Source organism: Triturus cristatus, chromosome 7 (genome assembly GCF_964204655.1).
Source record: "Triturus cristatus chromosome 7, aTriCri1.1, whole genome shotgun sequence".
NCBI lineage: Eukaryota > Metazoa > Chordata > Amphibia > Caudata > Salamandridae > Triturus > Triturus cristatus.
This window is the reverse complement of record NC_140590.1, coordinates 1,284,064,711-1,284,083,191: the sequence shown is the minus strand read 5'-3', so window position 1 is coordinate 1,284,083,191 and position 18,481 is coordinate 1,284,064,711. Positions and strand designations below refer to the sequence as shown.

General features: G+C 48.5%; 1 protein-coding gene across 6 annotated transcripts in view; it reads left to right on the top strand.

Moving 5' to 3' along the window:
- Window positions 1-18,481, top strand: part of LOC146811889 (sulfotransferase 1 family member D1-like) — a 502,151-nt gene that overhangs the window by 482,426 nt on the left and 1,244 nt on the right. For all 6 annotated transcript variants that reach the window (XM_085618852.1, XM_085618849.1, XM_085618853.1 and 3 more), the window contains 2 exons: window positions 12,926-13,020; window positions 13,131-13,311. In XM_085618852.1, coding sequence (XP_085474978.1) covers window positions 12,926-13,020; window positions 13,131-13,311 — 276 coding nt within the window. The remainder of the gene's footprint in view (window positions 1-12,925; window positions 13,021-13,130; window positions 13,312-18,481) is intronic.

Below are 18,481 nucleotides of genomic sequence, written 5' to 3'. Positions count from 1 at the left end.
CGGATCCCGTCGCTGGCCACCAAATGTTGGAAGGCGGACCTCGGGGAGGGTCAGAGAGACCACCCAGGGGAGCCCCCACACTGTACGAAGTAGCCGAGCGCTGCTGAGAAGCCTCCTAGGACAGGTCCTTCTCCTATATCGTACTAGCACAGTAACACCACCACACAGGACTCGAGAATGTTTATCAAGACGAGCAATTCTTTATCAGCATTTAGGAAGTTACGGTTATCGATATATACAAGGGGGGATCGAGGGATCCGCAAGAGTCTCAAAGTCTTTGGTAGGGACGGGGTAGCGGGACAGTCTTTAGTAGCAGCTGGGTACGAGGGTACCTTAGGCCCAGTTCTTGATCCTCAAGCTGGAGGGACTCCGGGTCCCGGAGGGGTCGAGCCGCGACGGCGTCAGCAGGGCTCTGGTGATCAGTTCGTGGAGCTTGAGCCGCGACTAGGTCAGCAGGGCTCTTAAGGTGTTTCAGTTCAGCTCGAGCCGCGACGACGTCAGCAGGGCTCTGGGGGAGGTTTCAGCGAGGTTGGGCCGCGACAGCGTCAGCAGGGCTCCGATGTTCCGTGAGGTTCCTTGTCTCAATAAGGTGGAGCCGCGACGCAGTCAGCAGGGCTCGTGGTATAGTGTCAAGCAAGAGTTCTTCTCCGTAGGGTCAGCCGCGATTCCATCAGCAGGGCTCTTGACTCCGGGATACAACTACTGTCCCATTGCGGGGTTGCCCCAGATATAGGTCTGGAGCCCTCTGATGTCCGGACCCTTGCGCCTGGGGGGGGCGGAGAGGCCGGGCTGGGAGAGGCCAGACGCCCAGCGGGAGAGGCGCCAGGCCCAGGGAGGCCAGAGGACGATCGCACCTAGGTGTTGAGGGACGGTGGGGGTCCCATCGAAACTCTCCTCCTCCGGGAGTGGTGAAGTGGCCATGCGGTGACCCCTGGCCAGATCTTGGTGCCTCGATGTCGGGGCTTCGCTGGGGCCGAGGCCGGAGGGAGCCGGGCTGCGTGGGCTGGTGCGTGGAGCAAGTATGGGGGGGGACCCCGAAGGAATGAGGGGCCCCTGTGCGGCCTGGAAAAGGGGGCCGCTGAGGCGGGTGTAGGAAAACGGGTACAATCCAAAGAGGGCCTCGAAGGGAGGAGGGGTCCCTGGCGGCCTGAAAGGGCGGCCCGTGTAGGCCGGTGCAGGGGGACGAGCACAATCCAAGAGGGTTAAGACCACGCCACGAGGCCGGGTCCAACAAGTGACATCCATCTTCACATGACATAGGGAGTCCATTGAGTCACTTCACTTCTCTGCACCTCGATGCACCAATTTTGATTGTTCCCATTAACTATGAAGATTGGTTGAGCTGTTTAAAAACTCAATTAAAAGCGTTGCATCTTTTTGTAACATTTTATTTCAGCAGTCAAAACTTATTCCAAGTAAGTGCCTTTTTAAGATATAGTATAATAACGTTATTGTATCTTTTGGTTTTAGGTCTCCCCTAGACAGCACATGTGCTGTCTCTTGGAAACTTTGTGTATATTTACAGTGGGCTTAGAGGCCGCATATTACTTACCATTGGTTGGGTTCATTTTCAATCACATTTTCTTGCCTCTTATTGGTCACATTACCTGTAGCCTTCCACTGGTCATTTTTTTTAGTGCTACTTTATTCTTTGAGTTTAGGCATTCTACCTGAGTGCATCTTTTTCAGATGGCTTCCTCATGTAATCCATCCCTCCATCTTCCTTCCTCCTTGAACTGCATTTCTTGCCCCCTACTGCCCCCGCCTCCTCCCTTGTTTGTGTTGCATGCCTCTAGCCTACCTCCCTTTCGCCTGTCGTTCGTGTTGTTGTTTGTCAACCTTCCCACCCTTACTTCTTCTGCTGTTGTCTGTGTTGTAACTTACCCTCCCACCTTTTATTGTAATCCATGTGTTCGAGGCATATGAGCTGCAGATTACACACTTTTGCATAGATCGCCATCTGGTGTTGGGCCCGGATGTTTGCAGTTTGTTTTTCCTCTTGGAAAGTCTGTGGAAGTCACAAGGTCGGTGACTCCTCCCTTGGATCGTATTGCGCATGGGCTTCGGCTCCATCCTCAGATTGTTTTTTTCCGCCATCGGGCTCGGATGTAATACTTCGCGCTCCGGTTCCGAACATTTCCAGTTCGACGATCGAAGCGGAATCCTCGCTCATCGCGGTATTGTTCAGATCCAAATCTCCTCAATCACCTTCTCTTCGACACATCTTCGATTCCAGTCGTCGACGGCGGCCTTCGGGCCTATCCAAGCTCTGGTCCCGGCTGATGGAAAGAACTCCATTCAAGAATTGCCCTCGATGGGGGTCCAAATTCCCCCACACCGATCTTCATGAGGTGTGCAACCTCTGCCTCTCCCCTGAACACGAGGCTCGAGACTGTCCCGCCTGCAAGTCTTTCAGATCGAAAAAGACTATTCGAAGGGCCAGACGAAACATGGCGCACTCCTCGACCTCCGTTCCAGTCGACATCTTCGGGGACGACGTCGAAGCTCCGGGACAGCAGCACACCGAAGAGGACCTCGTCAGTGCTTCCGAAGCCTACGACTCGGATGTGGAGGACATCACACCGGCGCAGAGAGCCGTGAGTACTATACCCCCTCCCACACCCGCGCCGACACCCAAAAAGGCTTCGGTCACGCCTTCGCCTCCGGGCCTAGGCAAGACCAGAGACACTGCTTCAAACACCCCACCTTCGGGCCCGGTGAAGAAGCCAAATAAGCCTTCCGGCGGCTCGGGCTCAAGACAGCCTTCCAGCAGTGCCGAGAAACACACTTCGACACCAAAAAAGAGACCGGCCTCTACCTCGACACCGAGCTCCGCACCAAAGTCCTCGGTGTCGAAACCCAGCCTTTCGGTACCGACCAAACCCCATAAGGCCCTCGACACCGACACTTCCGCGCCGAAGCCCACCTCGGTGCCGACCAAGAAATCGGAGGTTCCCAAAAAGCACGGCACGGACAAGCCTAAAAAGTCATCGGCCCCGAAACCTTCGGCGCCGACGGAACAAACATTGTCACAGGAACTGTTTACACCGGATCCCTTGCAAAAGACACTTACCAAGGATCCAAAAACTGGACATTTGGCACTCTCTTCTAAAAAGAGACATTTGGACAAACTGGCTCCGCCTCCACCTCCAAAGAGGAAAGACTCTGCTACCTCCCCTTTCAGAATGCCTTCCCCACCTCCTCCACCTCCTCCTCCCTCTCCACCGCCGCCCTCTCCGCCTTCTCCACCCCCACCTCATCGCTCCCCGACCCCGTCTCCAGACGATGATGATCAGGGGGACCCATATTACGATCCAGGGGATGTGCCACAAGACCCCACCCCTACAGGATCCCCAGACCCATGGGACAACTATAATAATCCAGACATTCCAGACGTCCCACAAGATGACCTTTACCCGTCCAGGCCATCTCCACTGGAAGACTCATTAGGTTTTCACCACCTACTTCAGAGGGCGGCACATTGTCACAGGGTAGAGCTACACACTGACCCGGTAGAGGAGGATTTCCTCCTCGACACCTTTGATACCGCACATAGGTCTACCTCCATACTACCTATGCTCAAGGGGGTAATAAAACATGCGCCAGAGGTTTTTAAAGACCCAGTCAGGGCTAGGGTCATTAACCCACGCATAGAGAAAAAGTACAAAGCTGCCCCCACAGATCCTGCCTATATCAAAGGGCCAGCGCCACTAGATTCCCTAGTGGTTTCCACTGCACGGAAGAGGTCAAACTCCCAGGCGTCAGGCGAAGCACCACCACCTGACAAAGAGTCAAAGCTACTGGACGCGTCAGGAAAGCGCACTGCGTCACAGGCAGCCAATATATGGCGTATCGCCAACACTCAAGCGCTATTGGCCAGATACGATAGAGCGCATTATGATGACTTGGAAACCATCATGCACCATCTCCCAGAAAAATACAAAAATAGGGCCAATGAATTAATTCAAGAGGGTAAGACTATAACTACCACCTCTATACGCTGTGCCTTAGACGCAGCAGACACAGCCTCCAGGGCCATTAACACTAGCGTCCTCCTCCGTCGCCATGCTTGGCTGAGAGTTTCAGGCTTTAAACCTGAGGTACAGGCCTCCATCCTAAATCATCCCTTTGACCAAGAACATCTATTCGGCCCAAAGGTAGATGAGGCCCTCGAGAAAATGAAGAAGAACACGGATACGGCGAAATCTATGGGAGCCCTGCAGTCACACCCTCCTAGGCGCTCCTTTCGCTGCTCTTCCTTTCGGGGTACGGCTAGAGGCCACTTCCTACAAATCACCTGCTCAATCCACCTTCACAATGGGTTATCAAAGAGGCGGCTATAGGGGCAATAACAATAAAGGCAGAGGCAAAACAAATACCGCCCGCTCTGCCACACCGCCTACCCAATGACTTCCCACCGCTCCCTCCAGACCATCCCACTCCGGTCGGGGGCAGGCTACAAAATTTCCTTCAGGTCTGGGAGACCATCACCTCAGACAGATGGGTGACCCAAATTATTCGTTCAGGGTACTGCCTAGAATTGACATCTACCCCCCAAACATTCCACCCAGGCAACGCCCAATGTCACAAGAACATTCCACATTACTAAAACAGGAGGTAATCTCCCTCCTACAAAAACATGCAATAGAACAAGTCCCCGCCAATCAGCAAAAGTTAGGGGTCTACTCCCTATATTTTCTGATACCAAAAAGAGACGAGACTCTACGACCTATTCTAGATCTCCGGCCTCTAAACACATACATACATTCGGACCATTTTCACATGGTAACACTTCAGCAGGTACTTCCGCTCCGCTCCCAGAACGACTTTCTCACCACACTGGACTTGAAAGACGCATACTTTCACATTCCGGTACACCATGCTCACAGAATGTACCTCAGATTTGTAGTGGATGGGCAACACTACCAGTTCAAGGTGCTCCCATTCGGGGTCACAACAGCACCAAGGGTATTCACCAAGTGCCTAGCGGTAGTGGCGGCACACCTCAGAAGACAGCACATTCACGTCTTCCCATATTTGGACGACTGGCTAATAAAAGCCACGTCCTACAACCAATGTGTACATCACACTGCCACTACAATCCAACTACTTCACCAGCTAGGCTTCACGGTGAACCACCAAAAGTCCCAGCTAATACCATCCCACACAAAGCAATACCTCGGTGCCACCATAGACACCTCAAAAGCCATAGCCTACCCCAATCCTGCCAGATGGCGATCTATGCAAAAGTGTGTAGATCTGCAGTTCTACATGCCAAGAACAGATGCATACTGATAAGTAGCATATTCCTTTTGCTTGCTTCCCCTCCCTTCGTGTCACCTCCCACCCTGAAATAAACTAAACAAGCATTGGCATAGCCAATAGGTCTCGCTTTTGGGACCTTAAGTATTTAGTTATGCAACTGTTGTGTGTGTGTGGTTGTGGTTGTGTGTGGTTGTGGTTGTGTGTGGTTGTGTGTGTGGTTGTGTGTGTTATTGTGTGTGTGGTTGTGTGTGGTTGTGGTTGTGTGTGATTGTAGTTGTGTGTGTTTGGTTGATTGTGGTTGTGTGTGGTTGTGGGTGTGTGTGTGGTTGTGGGTGTGTGGGTGGTTGTGGGTGTGTGGGTATGGTTGTGGTTGTGTGTGTGGTTGTGTGTGTGTGATTGTGTGCATGTGTGGTTGTGTGTGTGTTGTGTGGTGTGTGTTGCTGTTTGTGTGTGGTTGTGTTTGTGGTTGTTTGTGTGTGGTTGTGTGTGTGATTGTGGTTGTGTGTGTGGTTGTATGTGTGTTATTGTGTGTGGTTGTGTGTGTGGCTGTGTGTGTGTGGTTGTGGTTGTGTGTGTGTGGTTGTGTGTGTGTTTGTGGTTGGGTGTGTGTGGTTGTGTGTGTAGTTGTGGTTGTGTGTGTAGTTGTGGTTGTGTGTGTGTGGCTGTGTGTGCTTGTGGTAGTGTGTGTGGTTCTATGTGGTTGTGTGTGTGTGTTTGTGTGTGGTTGTTTGTTTGTGGTTGTGGTTGTGTGTGTGTGATTGTGTGTGTGATTCCGGTTGTATGTGTGTGGTTGCGTGTGTGTGTGGGTGTGGTCGTGTGTGTGTTATTGTGTGGTGTGTGTGTGTGTGTGGTTGTGTGTGTGGTTGTGTGTGTGTATGCTTGTGGTTGTGTGTGTGGTTGTGGTTGTGAGTGTGTGTGTGTGTGTGGTTGTATGTGTGTGTGTGTGTGGGGTTGTGTGTGTGCTTGTGGTTCTGTTTGTGAATGTGTGTGTAGTTGTGGTTGTGTGTGTGTGTGTGTGGTTGTGTGTGTGTGGTTGTGAGTGCTTGTGGTTGTGCGTGTGGTTGGGTGTGGGTGTGGTTGTGTGTGGGTGTGGATGTGGTTATGTGTGTATGTGGTTGTGGTTGTGTGTGTGTGGTTGTGTGTGTGTTGTTCTGTGTGTGTGTGTGGTTGTGGTTGTGTGTGAGCTTGTGTGTTGTTGTGGTTATGTGTTGTTGTCGTTGTGTGTGTAGTTGTGGTTGTGTGTAGTGGTTGTGTGTGTGTGTATTGTGTGTGTGTGTATTGTGTGTGTGTGTGTGGTTGTGTGTGGTTGTGTGTGTGCAGTGTGTGTGGTTGTGTGTGTGTGGTTGTGGTTGTGTGTGGGTGTGGTTGCGGCTGCAGGTGTGGTTGTGGGTGTGGATGGGTGGTTGTGTGTGGTTGAGGTTGTGTGTGTGTGGTTGAGGTTGTGTGTGTGTGGTGTGTGTGGTTGTGGTTGTGTGTGTGGTTGTGGTTGTGTGTGTGGTTGTGGTTGTGATTGGGTGCAGATGTGGGTGCAGGTGTGGTTGTGGGTGTGGGTGTGGATATGTGGTTGTGGTTGTGTGTGTGTATGGTTGTGTGTGTGTGGTTGTGGTTGTGTATGTGTGGTTGTACGTGTGGTTGTGGTTGTGTGTGTGGTTGTGTGTGGGTGTGGTTGTGGGTGTGTGGTTGTGTATGTGGTTGTGTGTGTTGTGTGTGTGGTTGCGGTTGTGTGTGTGGTTGTGTGTGGGGTTGTGGTTGTGTGTGGATGTGTGTCTGTGTGGTTGGGGTGTGGTTGTGTGTGTGTGTGGTAGTGGGTGTGGTTGTGGTTGTGTGTGGTTGTGTGTGTGTGGTTGATGGTGGTTGTGTGTGTGGTTGTGGTTGTGTGTGTGTGTGGTTGTGTGTGTGTGGTTGTGTATGTGGTTGTGTGTGTTGTGTGTGTGGTTGCGGTTGTGTGTGTGATTGTGTGTGTGGTTGTGGTTGTGTGTGTGTGTGATTGTGTGTGTGGTTGTGTGTGTGTGGTTGTGTGTGTGTGTGGTTGTGTGTGTGGTTGTGTGTGTGGTTGTGTAGTTGGGTGTGGTTATGTGTGGTTGTGTGTGTGTGGTTGTGGGTGTGGTTGTGTGTGGTTTTGTGTGTGATTGTGGTTGTGATTGTGGTGGTGTGTGTGTGGGGGGTTGTGTGTTGGGTTGTGTGTGGGGTTTTGTGTGTGGTTGGGTGTGTGTGTGTGTGTGGTGTGTGGTTGTGTGTGTGGTTCTGGGTGTGTGATTGTGGGTGTGTGCGTGTGGTTGTGTATATGTGTGTGGTTGTGTGTGTGTGGTTGTGTGCAGTTGTTTGTGTGCATGTGTATGTGTGGTTGTGTGTTGTGTGTGTGGTTGTGTGTGGTTGTGTGTGGTTGTGTGTGTGTGGTTGTGGTTGTGTGTGGTTGTGGTTGTGTATGTGTGTGGTTGTGGTTGTGTGTGTGTGGTTGTGGTTGTGTGTGTTGTGTATGTGGTTGTGTGTGTGGTTGTGTGTGGTTGTGTGTATGCTGATGGGTCTGGTTGTGTGGGTGTGTGTGATTGTGTGTATGGTTGTGGTTGTGTGTGTGGGTGTGTGTGTGGGTGTGTGGTTGTGTGTGTGGTTGTGTGTGGTTGTTGTTGTGTGGGTGTGGTTGTGGGTGTGGTTGTGTGTGTGTGGTTGTGGTTGTGGGTGTGGTTGTGTGGGTGTGGTTGTGTGTGTGGTTGTGTGTGTGGTTGGGTGTGGTTGTGTGTGTGTGGTTGTGTGTGTGGTTGTGGTTGTGTGTGTGGTTGTGTGTGGTTGTGGTTGTGTGTGTTGTGGTTGTGTTTGTATGTGGTTGTATGTGTGGTGTGTGTGGTTGTGGGTGTGGTTGTGTGTGTGCAGTTGGGTGTGGTTGTTTGTGTGTGTGTGTAGTTGTGTGTATGGTTGTGGTGTGTGGTTGTGTGTGGTTGTGTGTATGGTTGTGTGTGCTTGTGTGTGCGGTTGTGTGTGTGGTTGTGTGTGTGGTTTTGTGTGGTTGTGGTTGTATATGTGTGGCTGTGGGTGTGGTTGTGGTTGTATGGGTGTGTGGTTGTGGGTATGGTTGTGTGGGTGTGGTTGTGTGTGGTTGTGTGTGTAGTTATGTGTGGTTGTGGTTGTGTGTGTGGTTGTGTATGTGTATGTAGTTGTGTGTGTGTGGTTGTGTGTGGTTGTGTGTGTGGTTGTGTGTGGTGGTTGTGGTTGTGGGTGTGGGTGTGGTTGTGGTTGTGTGTGGTTGTGTGTGGTTGATGGTGGTTGTGTGTGTGGTTGTGTGTGTGTGGTTGTGTGTGTGTGTGGTTGTGTGTGTGTGGTTGTGTATGTGGTTGTGTGTGTTGTGTGTGTGGTTGCAGTTGTGTGTGTGGTTGTGTGTGTGGCTGTGGTTGTGTGTGTGTGTGTGGTTGGGGTGTGGTTGTGTGTGTGGGTGTGGTTGTGTGTGTGTGTGGTAGTGGGTGTGGTTGTGTGTGGTTGTGTGTGTGTGGTTGATGGTGGTTGTGTGTGTGGTTGTGTGTGTGGTTGTGGGATTGTGTGTGGTTGTGTGTGTGTGGTTGTGTTTGTGGTTGTGTGTTTGTTGTTATGGGTGTGGGTGTGTGCGTGTGTGTGTGTATGTGGTTGTGGGTGTGGTGTGTGGTTGTATGTGTGATTGTGGTTGTGTGTGTGTGGGGTTGTGTGTCGGGTTGTGTGTGGGGTTTTGTGTGTGGTTAGGTGTGTTTGTGTGTGTGGTGGTGTGTGGTTGTGTGTGTGGTTGTGGGTGTGTGATTGTGGGTGTGTGTGTGTGGTTGTGTGTATGTGTGTGGTTGTGTGTATGGTTGTTTGTGTGCTTGTGTGTGTGTGGTTGTGTGTGGTTGTGTGTGTGGTTGTGTGTGGTTGTGTGTGGTTGTGTGTGTGTGGTTGTGGGTGTGGTTGTGGTTGTGTGTGGTTGTTGGTGTGGTTGTGTATGTGTGGTTGTGTGTGTGGTTGTGTGTGTGTGTTGTGTGTGTGTATGTGGTTGTGTGTGTGGTTGTGTGTGTGGCTGTGGTTGTGTGTGTGTGTGTGGTTGGGGTGTGGTTGTGTGTGTGTGGGTGTGGTTGTGTGTGTGTGTGGTAGTGGGTGTGGTTGTGTGTGGTTGTGTGTGTGTGGTTGATGGTGGTTGTGTGTGTGGTTGTGTGTGTGGTTGTGGGATTGTGTGTGGTTGTGTGTGTGTGGTTGTGTTTGTGGTTGTGTGTTTGTTGTTATGGGTGTGGGTGTGTGCGTGTGTGTGTGTATGTGGTTGTGGGTGTGGTGTGTGGTTGTATGTGTGATTGTGGTTGTGTGTGTGTGGGGTTGTGTGTCGGGTTGTGTGTGGGGTTTTGTGTGTGGTTAGGTGTGTTTGTGTGTGTGGTGGTGTGTGGTTGTGTGTGTGGTTGTGGGTGTGTGATTGTGGGTGTGTGTGTGTGGTTGTGTGTATGTGTGTGGTTGTGTGTATGGTTGTTTGTGTGCTTGTGTGTGTGTGGTTGTGTGTGGTTGTGTGTGTGGTTGTGTGTGGTTGTGTGTGGTTGTGTGTGTGTGGTTGTGGGTGTGGTTGTGGTTGTGTGTGGTTGTTGGTGTGGTTGTGTATGTGTGGTTGTGTGTGTGGTTGTGTGTGTGTGTTGTGTGTGTGTATGTGGTTGTGTGTGTGGTTGTGTGTGGTTGTGTGTGGTTGTGTGGCTGTGTGTTTGGTTGTGTGTGGTTGTGGTTGTGTGGGGTTATGTGTGTGGTTGTGTGTGCTTGTGTATGGTTGTGTGTGTGGTTGTGTGTGTGTGGTTGTGTGTGTGTGTGGTGGTGTGTGTGGTTGTGTATGTGGTTGTGTGTGTTGTGTGTGTGGTTGTGGTTGTCTGTGTGGTTGTGGTTGTGTGTGTGGTTGTGTGTGTGTGGTTGTGTGTGTGTGGGGGGTGTGGTTGTGAGTTTGGTTGTGTGTGGTTGTGGTTGTGTGTGTGTGGTTGTGGGTGTTTGGGGGGTTGTGTGTGTGTGGTTGTTTGTGTGGTTTTGTTTGTGTGGTTGTGTGTGGTTGTGTGTGTGGTTGTATGTGTGGTTGTGGGATTGTGTGTGGTTGTGTGTGTGTGGTTGTGTTTGTGGTTGTGGGTTTGTTGTTGTGGGTGTGGTTGTGTGCGTGTGTGTGTGTGTGTATGTGGTTGTGTGTGTGAAGTGTGTGTGTGTGTGTGGTTGTGTGGTTGTGCGTCTGGTTGTGGTTGTGTGTGTGGTTGTGGTTGTGTGTGTGACAGTAATACTAAAAGCATGTCCAAATAAAGGAACACAAACATTGAGTTTGTGGAAAGAGAAAGCATGTTGTAAGTCAAACGGGCACAGCAAAGCATTAACACAACAACAAAACAAACAAGATCACTTAGCGAAGACTGAGTGCTGATAATGGATACACACAGCCCATCATCTTAAGAGTTTGATTGCAGCCAATGTGCACTCAAACCTGCCCCCTCCTTGTGAGTTGCACCCCATATTTCATGAGTTTTAACTGCTGCACCCGCCATAGCGCTTTGAAATCTAAAGCGCTACATAGGTCTAATCGATTAACCAGTCGCCAACATGCTGTGCTTTTAAAGAGAATGTGCCAAAAGTTTCCAGCTTCCTCATCATGTCCTCATGAAAGCGCCAACGAAAGGACTCCCTGAATGGTGCAATGGACATGAAGCAACCGCTGCGATCAAAAATAAACACTGTGAACGTTGTCCAGTTTCACAGTAACATTTCCTTAATGTTCTTTAAGTCACAAAACAGTAATACTAAAAGCATCTCAAAATAAAGGAACACAAACATCGAGTTTGTAGAAAGAGAATGCACATTGTAAGTCAAACGGGGGCAGCAAAGCATTAACACAACAACATGTTCTTTGATGTTCTTTGAACGAGAATATCAAAGGGGCGCCGCGAAAGTGATCGCGGGCGAAAGTGAAAGTGATCGCGGGCGCTTAATGAGCATGACGAGGTTTGCCAGCCTCTGCCCCTAAGTGCGCACCTGCGCACATGCACTGTAGCTCTAGGCTGGCCATGGTAGCATTTTTTGAGCCCTCACAAAAAGTCTCGCCAGTTCAGCGCATGCGCTGGGTCAGGCGAGACCTAAAAAGAAGCCAAGGACAGTGGCCCAACCCAGCCTTCCCGGGCAATGATGTGGGAAGAAGCGCCTGACCTTGGCCCGAGCTTTGCCCAGGCACAGTCTGTGCACGTCCACAAAGTGGGGAATGCCAAAGTGCTTTCTAGCACATCGAGGTCAGGGGTCATGTTCTCCTTCTCTACTCCCTCCTTAGGGGTGACTTATGGGGCTTGCAGTCCCCATTGCCAAATCCTCACTTTCCTGCGCAAAGGGAATAGCCACGGCGTTTTAAAGCACACTGAGGTCAGAGGTCACCCTCTCCCTCTCTGCACTCTTCTTGCAGTGACTTGGCGGCTTGCTGTCCCCCTGGTCAACTAGTCCTCAATGTCCCCAAACTTTTTCTCCCAAAATCTGTCTCCTTTGTAAATTTCCTCTTGAATCCAAAACCATGGCTTTCTTAGGACGTAGTCTGCACGAATAGTAGGTTCTATGGTATTTGCCTGAATTGAATCCACCGAACAGAGTTTCACCTAATTCAAAGCACAGAACAGAAAATTGCTCCAATTGTAATAGCATGTATTTAAGTAGTTTCTTATTCAACAGGGTAAAATCCCCTAATTCAAACTTCCCTACCTCCCTGTACCCGTAGCTTTACCTAGCTCATCTCCGCTAATGAAAACCTTCCAAGTAAATCCCATCTTTTTAAATACATTTTATGAAGGGGCACCCCTCCCTTCACCAACATTGTCATACCTAAAGCACAGTTAACAGCAGTTACAAACATTGTAAAATGCACCTAACCTGACTTCCCTCTTCACAAACATCATGGCTCCGAATCCAATTGTACAGCCCTAAAATAAATTCCAGTGCTGCAAAATGGGTATATTTCAACTTACATTTTGGTTTCCCTTGCTTTAAATTTTCAATGCTTTGCTTCTTCTATTCTTTTGTCAAGTACATTTAGAACGAATGTATTTTCCGTGTTTTAAAGTAAAGGCTACTGACAATAACCAGCACAGAAAGATGAATTCGAAACAACTGACATACATTTGTAGCCATCAATTGATCACTACAACCCGTGCAGGCGTAGAAGGTTAGTGATTATATGGCCGCCTTGCCAAGATGTGATAATATTTCAAAAGAGGAAGTTACATGACCAATTAAAAAAATTAAAATTAAAAAAATTCACCTGAATTTACTATGTAACTATAGTGCCCTTGTTGATTGGTGTCTGCTATTACGACGTACCCTCAATGGGTGCTATGTAGTTTTCCTTACTTCATTGCCTCCTCTTACTTGTGAAAGTCACTGTCCTTCTCACATCCTCACTACTGACCTCCCCTTGACTTATTTGCTAACTCTTTCCTCATTATACTCCCTTATAATTTACCCATCAATTTTCTTATGCCTTCCCATCCCTCACTTATTTCGTTCTCTGTGCACATTTCTCTTCCTCCACTTATCTCTAATAATGTGCTTTTGTTATGCCATGTGCTGTAATTTGACATTGGCATGCGGCTCTTGCTTTCTGTTTTGCTAGCATTTTTGGAAGGTGCCTTTTTCTGTTTAACTGTCTCTCAGTGTCTCCACCTCATGCCCTGCCTTTGGTCCCATGCAGTTGTCTTTGGCTCCTGGTATGACCACGTGAAAGGATGGTGGGAGAAACAAAACAACTGCCGAATCCTCTATCTCTTCTATGAAGACATGAAAGAGGTGAGACTGGAGATGTGCTCTCATGATTGATCTTTCCCAAACCCTGGTTTCTGTCTGCTACCCTGCTACCCTGAAAGCAACATGTCCATCTGTCTTCCCCAACCCCACAGGACCCAAAGCGTGAGATCCGGAGGATTCTGCAGTTCTTGGAGAAGAACATCAGCGAGGAAGCTCTGGAGAAGATCGTTCACCTCACAAGCTTCCAAGAGATGAAGTCAAACCCAATGGCCAATTACTCATTGACACCCAAGCACATCATGAACCACACTATCTCGCCATTCATGAGGAAAGGTGAGGATGTCTTGAAGTGTTGCTCTTTCTCTTATTTTTACTTCATCTATAGTGACCCTTGTGATACCAGATCGGCATGTCCCCTCACACAGATCACCGTCAAACAGGTTGCTGGTGGATCTTCACCAGATCCAGCATTCTTTCAGATTCTCTTTCTCTAGGAAAACACACTATCCCGCCTATAAAGGTTGAAGTTCAAAGACTGGGGGATACTGGGAAAATGATATAGTGAATCACACCACACCTAAATTAAGTTATTTAGTAAATTCTGGTAGAGGCGCTTGCATCCCTGCTGAACTAAAGGCCTACTAATCTCCTTTGCACAGGGTTTTGGTGGAATTTTACAAGCCTAACTCCTCATTATAAGAAATTCGCAACCAGCTGACATAGAATACACATAAGAACCAAAATCACTTTTCCGCACACCACAACCGAATCACAAGACGTATTGTTCACACTCATTAGTTCAAGCCTGTCTCGATGACAGACACTTACTTTTAGTTAAGCACAGCCTTTAGGTGACGCCGGCACAGTAGGACTTAGACAGAAGGGGCCTGTGAGAAGTTGGCCTGGCATATGCTGGTCACTAGTTATAGTGGCCACCTTGCACCAGTCCAATTCGACTCTTATGGTAGATAGGTTTAAGACAATCTTTTAAAGAAAGCTATCCTAGTGGTAGCTGTGGAGAGCAGCCTTCAGGCTAAGCCTCAGAGGAATGTAAAGCAGCTTTTTTTACCTTATAATCTCTTGAATTACCAAATGAAAGGACACCACACAGGTATATATATCAAATATATATGTATTTACTTCTAGATACACTCTACTAATCTCTTTATGAGATTAGAAGCCAGGAACACATTCAAATATCAACGTTTCACAATAAGTTAAGCACAAATATGGCTGGGGCCCTAGGGGCGTACCAGACCATATACTAAAAAAGAGGTTTAGGAAAGTTGACTTGCAGAATGACAAGGCCTAGGGCCAGTAGAATCGCTGGGGCTTCACTACTGCAGTGAAAGCAGGTAAGTAACAGACCCACGGGAGACGCATGCAGTGTGTGAACACAGCCGCGGGTTCCCTATTGATTACAATGGAGCAAGTCGCGGTTTGAGTTTGAAAGTTTTAGGGTACTTCGAGGAAGTCTACAAGCAAGCCACTTACAAGGTAAGTAATTCGAGGGCCAACACACACTAGGGCACCGGAGTGCACGAGTTACCTCACCCAGGGAAGCCGGGTGCATAGGTGTCTTTTGGTGTCGGGTCGCGTCGCTGTTTTCTATGGAGACCAAAGAAGATTTGCTGCTTGCGAAGACTGAAGAAGTATCCGGTGGAATCCAAGGCTGGATTCTAGATGCAGATGACCTGAAAATTGAAGGGACAGTGTTCACAGTCACTTGCCAGTGACCCGGGGCCAGGAAGATGGATGCCCACGGATGTCGGGTGATTTCAGGTGATCAAGGGTGTTTTAACTCTTCGCTCACGAGGTCAAGGAGAGATCGACGATGACCAGCAGCTGGATTCAGAGTGTCCCACAACGTCTGCAGCTGACTGCGGTGTCGGCAACCGAATTGGAGCCAACAAGCCTTGGCAACAGCAAGTCTCATGGAAAGTAAATTTAGTCAATGGTGCAGACCACCAAGGTCTGAGAGACTCACCCAGCGACAGTGAGTGAGGGCAGGCCTGGAGCAACCAGGGGAGCCCTTTTAGTTGATAAGAAAGTCTTCGGGGGACCCACAAGCCAACGGGCAAGTGATCGCAAAGACGCCTCTTGAGGAAATGCTTCACAGAAGCCCACAGTCACTCGGGATGGGGTAGGCCTCTGATTTTCGCTGCAAAACCTGCTGGAGGCTTGGGCTACAAGTGGTCCAAAGCACAAGTTCGTAGAACGTCATGAAGGGGTTGCACTCGACAATAGTGCACAGTTCCCAGGTATTGCGGTTCCTCGTCACTCGTGGGGTCCACTCGCCTCAGCTCTGCTGGGGACACACAATGGCCATCGAGAAGTCAGGAAATCCACTTCCGGGGCTGCAGGGACTTCGTACTCCACCAGGAGCGGGAAAGTTTGCGACCATTGATTCAAGTTTTAGTGCCTGCTAAGCAGGGGAGTCACTCCTTGACTTCAAGGGAGATTCTTCCATCTTCCAAAGGTAGTGGAACGTCGAAGGACCAGGATACTTCTTGTAAAGCATCATCCAGGCTTATCTACTTTGCAATGGCAAGGTTTCCTATCTTATACTGAAGATAGGGGAGGGACTAGCTCTATGACCACTCCTCTGGGAGGGTCAGTGTAGGGGGTGGTTACACCCACTTCCCTTTGTCCAGTTTCTTGCCAGAGCAGGGACAGGTAGCCCCTGAACCGGTTTGAGCTGGCCTATGCACGAGGAGCCTACTGCTCCCCCAGTGAAGGACTTCAAAGCACTCTAGGAGTGCACCCACCCAGCCCCAATCCACTAAATCCTGTCTGGAAGGTGGTGACACCTCCCTGTGACAGGATGCCTATTGTTGGGCCTCCTCCACTGCGAGTTTCAGTCAGCAGCAGGAGGGCAGCCCAGTGTCTGTGCTGGTGCCATCCATTTTGTGATGCCAGTGCTCTTTCAGATTTCTACCGTGTTACCACAGTAGGCACATGTTGTCCCCTCTAGAAGGGTGGGATCATGCTCCCACATCATGGACTGATGTGGGGGTATGATTCCAAGTTGTTTGACACCAATCACGACATGTTTTGATGCAGTCATTCCAAAGTTAGCATTTATAATGCACTTAAGAGTATATGGTTTAACCGCATCAACAAACAGCCACAAGGAATAGACCCTGCCAGCTGCAGAGGGACCCTGCTCAGGCAGAGGCACCCCCTCACATTGTAAACCAAGCACCCTGCCCTCGGGATTGATAGGGCCTGCCTTAGGGGTGACTGATAGGTTTATATGTGTGTGTATGGTGAGATATAGGAACCTATACCTCAGTGAGGAGTGCTAACACTACCTCACCCAGGCTGCAGTAGCAGGCCTGTGGTGTCAGATTTAGTCTGCTTCCCAGGGGTGGCATAATACATGCTTCAGCCCCTGGTAGGCCTGTGAAGTACCTATGCCCTTGGTACCTAGGGTACCATATACTAGGGGCTCATAAGGTACCACAGTATCCAATCACTAGTGCATCTAATATGCACTCCAAGTTGTTTAGAGAGAACAGAGAGACTGGGGCCCTGATTACCAGGGACCCAGCCAGACTATAGCCAGAAACCAGTGTATACATCAGAAAAAAGTGGGGGCAACATAAGTGCAGATCCTACTCTCCTACAGGGCCAAAAAATATGTAGTACAGCAATATCTTTTCTAGCTGTTGAGGAAGATTCTTGTTCTACTCGTGGGAGACAATTGTTTTTATATTTTCATTCTCTGCCTGTAACCCTCTGGAAGAGAAAACAACCAAGATCGGTGTGCTCCCTGATATGGAGTCAGGGAAAAGTCTGTCTGGAGAGTTAAAAAAGAATCAGAAATTAATTTATTTTCTACTTTGAATGAACTTAAACTTTGGACCCTGTAAAAGATAAACCAGTATTTGATTTCTGAGCCACCTGGAATGTATTCTTGCTGCTGTCCCTACAGGAGTAGGAACAGTTCTGGGCCTGGATGTCTTTGTCCTCAAGCGGTGTGTAATTTTTTATTCCAGGAAATGTTTTCAAAGTTTCTGCTTTTCACCATTTGCGCTGTCTCCCTGTTTTACGTTTCGTTTTACCCATGAAAAGCTTTCCTGCACATTACGAGATTATGCACACACTGAGAACATTTTCGGGCTAATTAAACCCAGCTGTAAAGGATAATGTATGCAGAATATTGTTTACAAGTGTACCTTTTGTAGACTTTTACTTTGTAATGGCAGATGTGTACAGAATTCCCATCTTTCACACCTATAATTGTTGCAAAAGTTAATATTTTTACAGAAATAGGCAGAAAGCATAAACATGTAACTACATGAAGTTCCAAAGTTTTTTGTAGACCTTCACAAAGGTAAGGAGAAGAAAAACCTTTGCGGCTTCACACTTTAGTGCAGTACCATGGACAAGCTGAAAACCATAGCAGCATTTCTGGCCTCTCTGGAGTGGGCTCCTGAAGCTGCCTCCAGGAGTAGTAGAACCTGAACTGGATTCCTATTCCTCAAGGAATGGGTCAGTATTCATTCCCTTGTGGAGGAGACGTTGGTTTTCTGGTGCTTGCTGGAATGGATTCTCATGAGGTAAAATATTTTGCACTAGGGCTTGGAATGAACTCTGAACGCAGTTTCTGCAGGTGAAGAGTTCTAACGGTATTCTGGGACTTCAGAGATATGACTGAGTGACCTGGTCTGGGAAAGAAGAGAGTAAACCAGATTGCCATGCCCACTGGAGTGAACTTAGGAGGACAAGTGGGAGTCCCTGACTAATGCTCTGAAGATGTAGCTTCTTATAAACCCTATGCTTCTCTCCTGTTACTAAGGAGGCTCAGTGGGTTACTGCGCTAGCTTAAGAGATCCAATTAACCTTCGAGTGAGAGAGTCTATTTCCGCTAGGCCAACTCAGTCTGCCTTCCTTCTTAATAAAACTGAAACACCAATTTATAAAATGTAAATTATTTAGATGTGGATATTAATTAAGTAGCACTTCTTAATTTCCTTTAGCATTCAAACGTATATTATCAATATAAAGAACAATCATGCATGAGAATGTCTTCATAGATTACTTGTGGAATCTACACCTATCTTATTCTAGCATGTTATACTGAGTAAAAAATACATAAAAAGTGTATAATTAACTTCAGTCATCTATGCCTGTCAGAAGGGGCCTCCCACTCATCTTCATTCAGACTCAGCCATACCATTCATTGACTTTGAACTTGAAGCCATTTCAGGTTTTTTTTCCTGACAGTGGCAAGATTTCTTGTCTATAGATAGCAAATGTAGGAACGGCTATTGAATAGCCTTAAAAGACGAAGAAGAATGTCACTTTGTTGTTTTTGAAGATAGAAGAAACTGATACAAAGACAAATCTTTGCTACAGGTCACTGTAGTAGAGAATGCAGGTTTGAAATGTGAAAGGTATTTTACCATATACAATAGCTATATGTTCAATCAGTTTCTTAAATCTCTGAAGTTTCAGCTAGCGATTGAGAAGTTGCTCGAAATCACCGGAGTCCTGT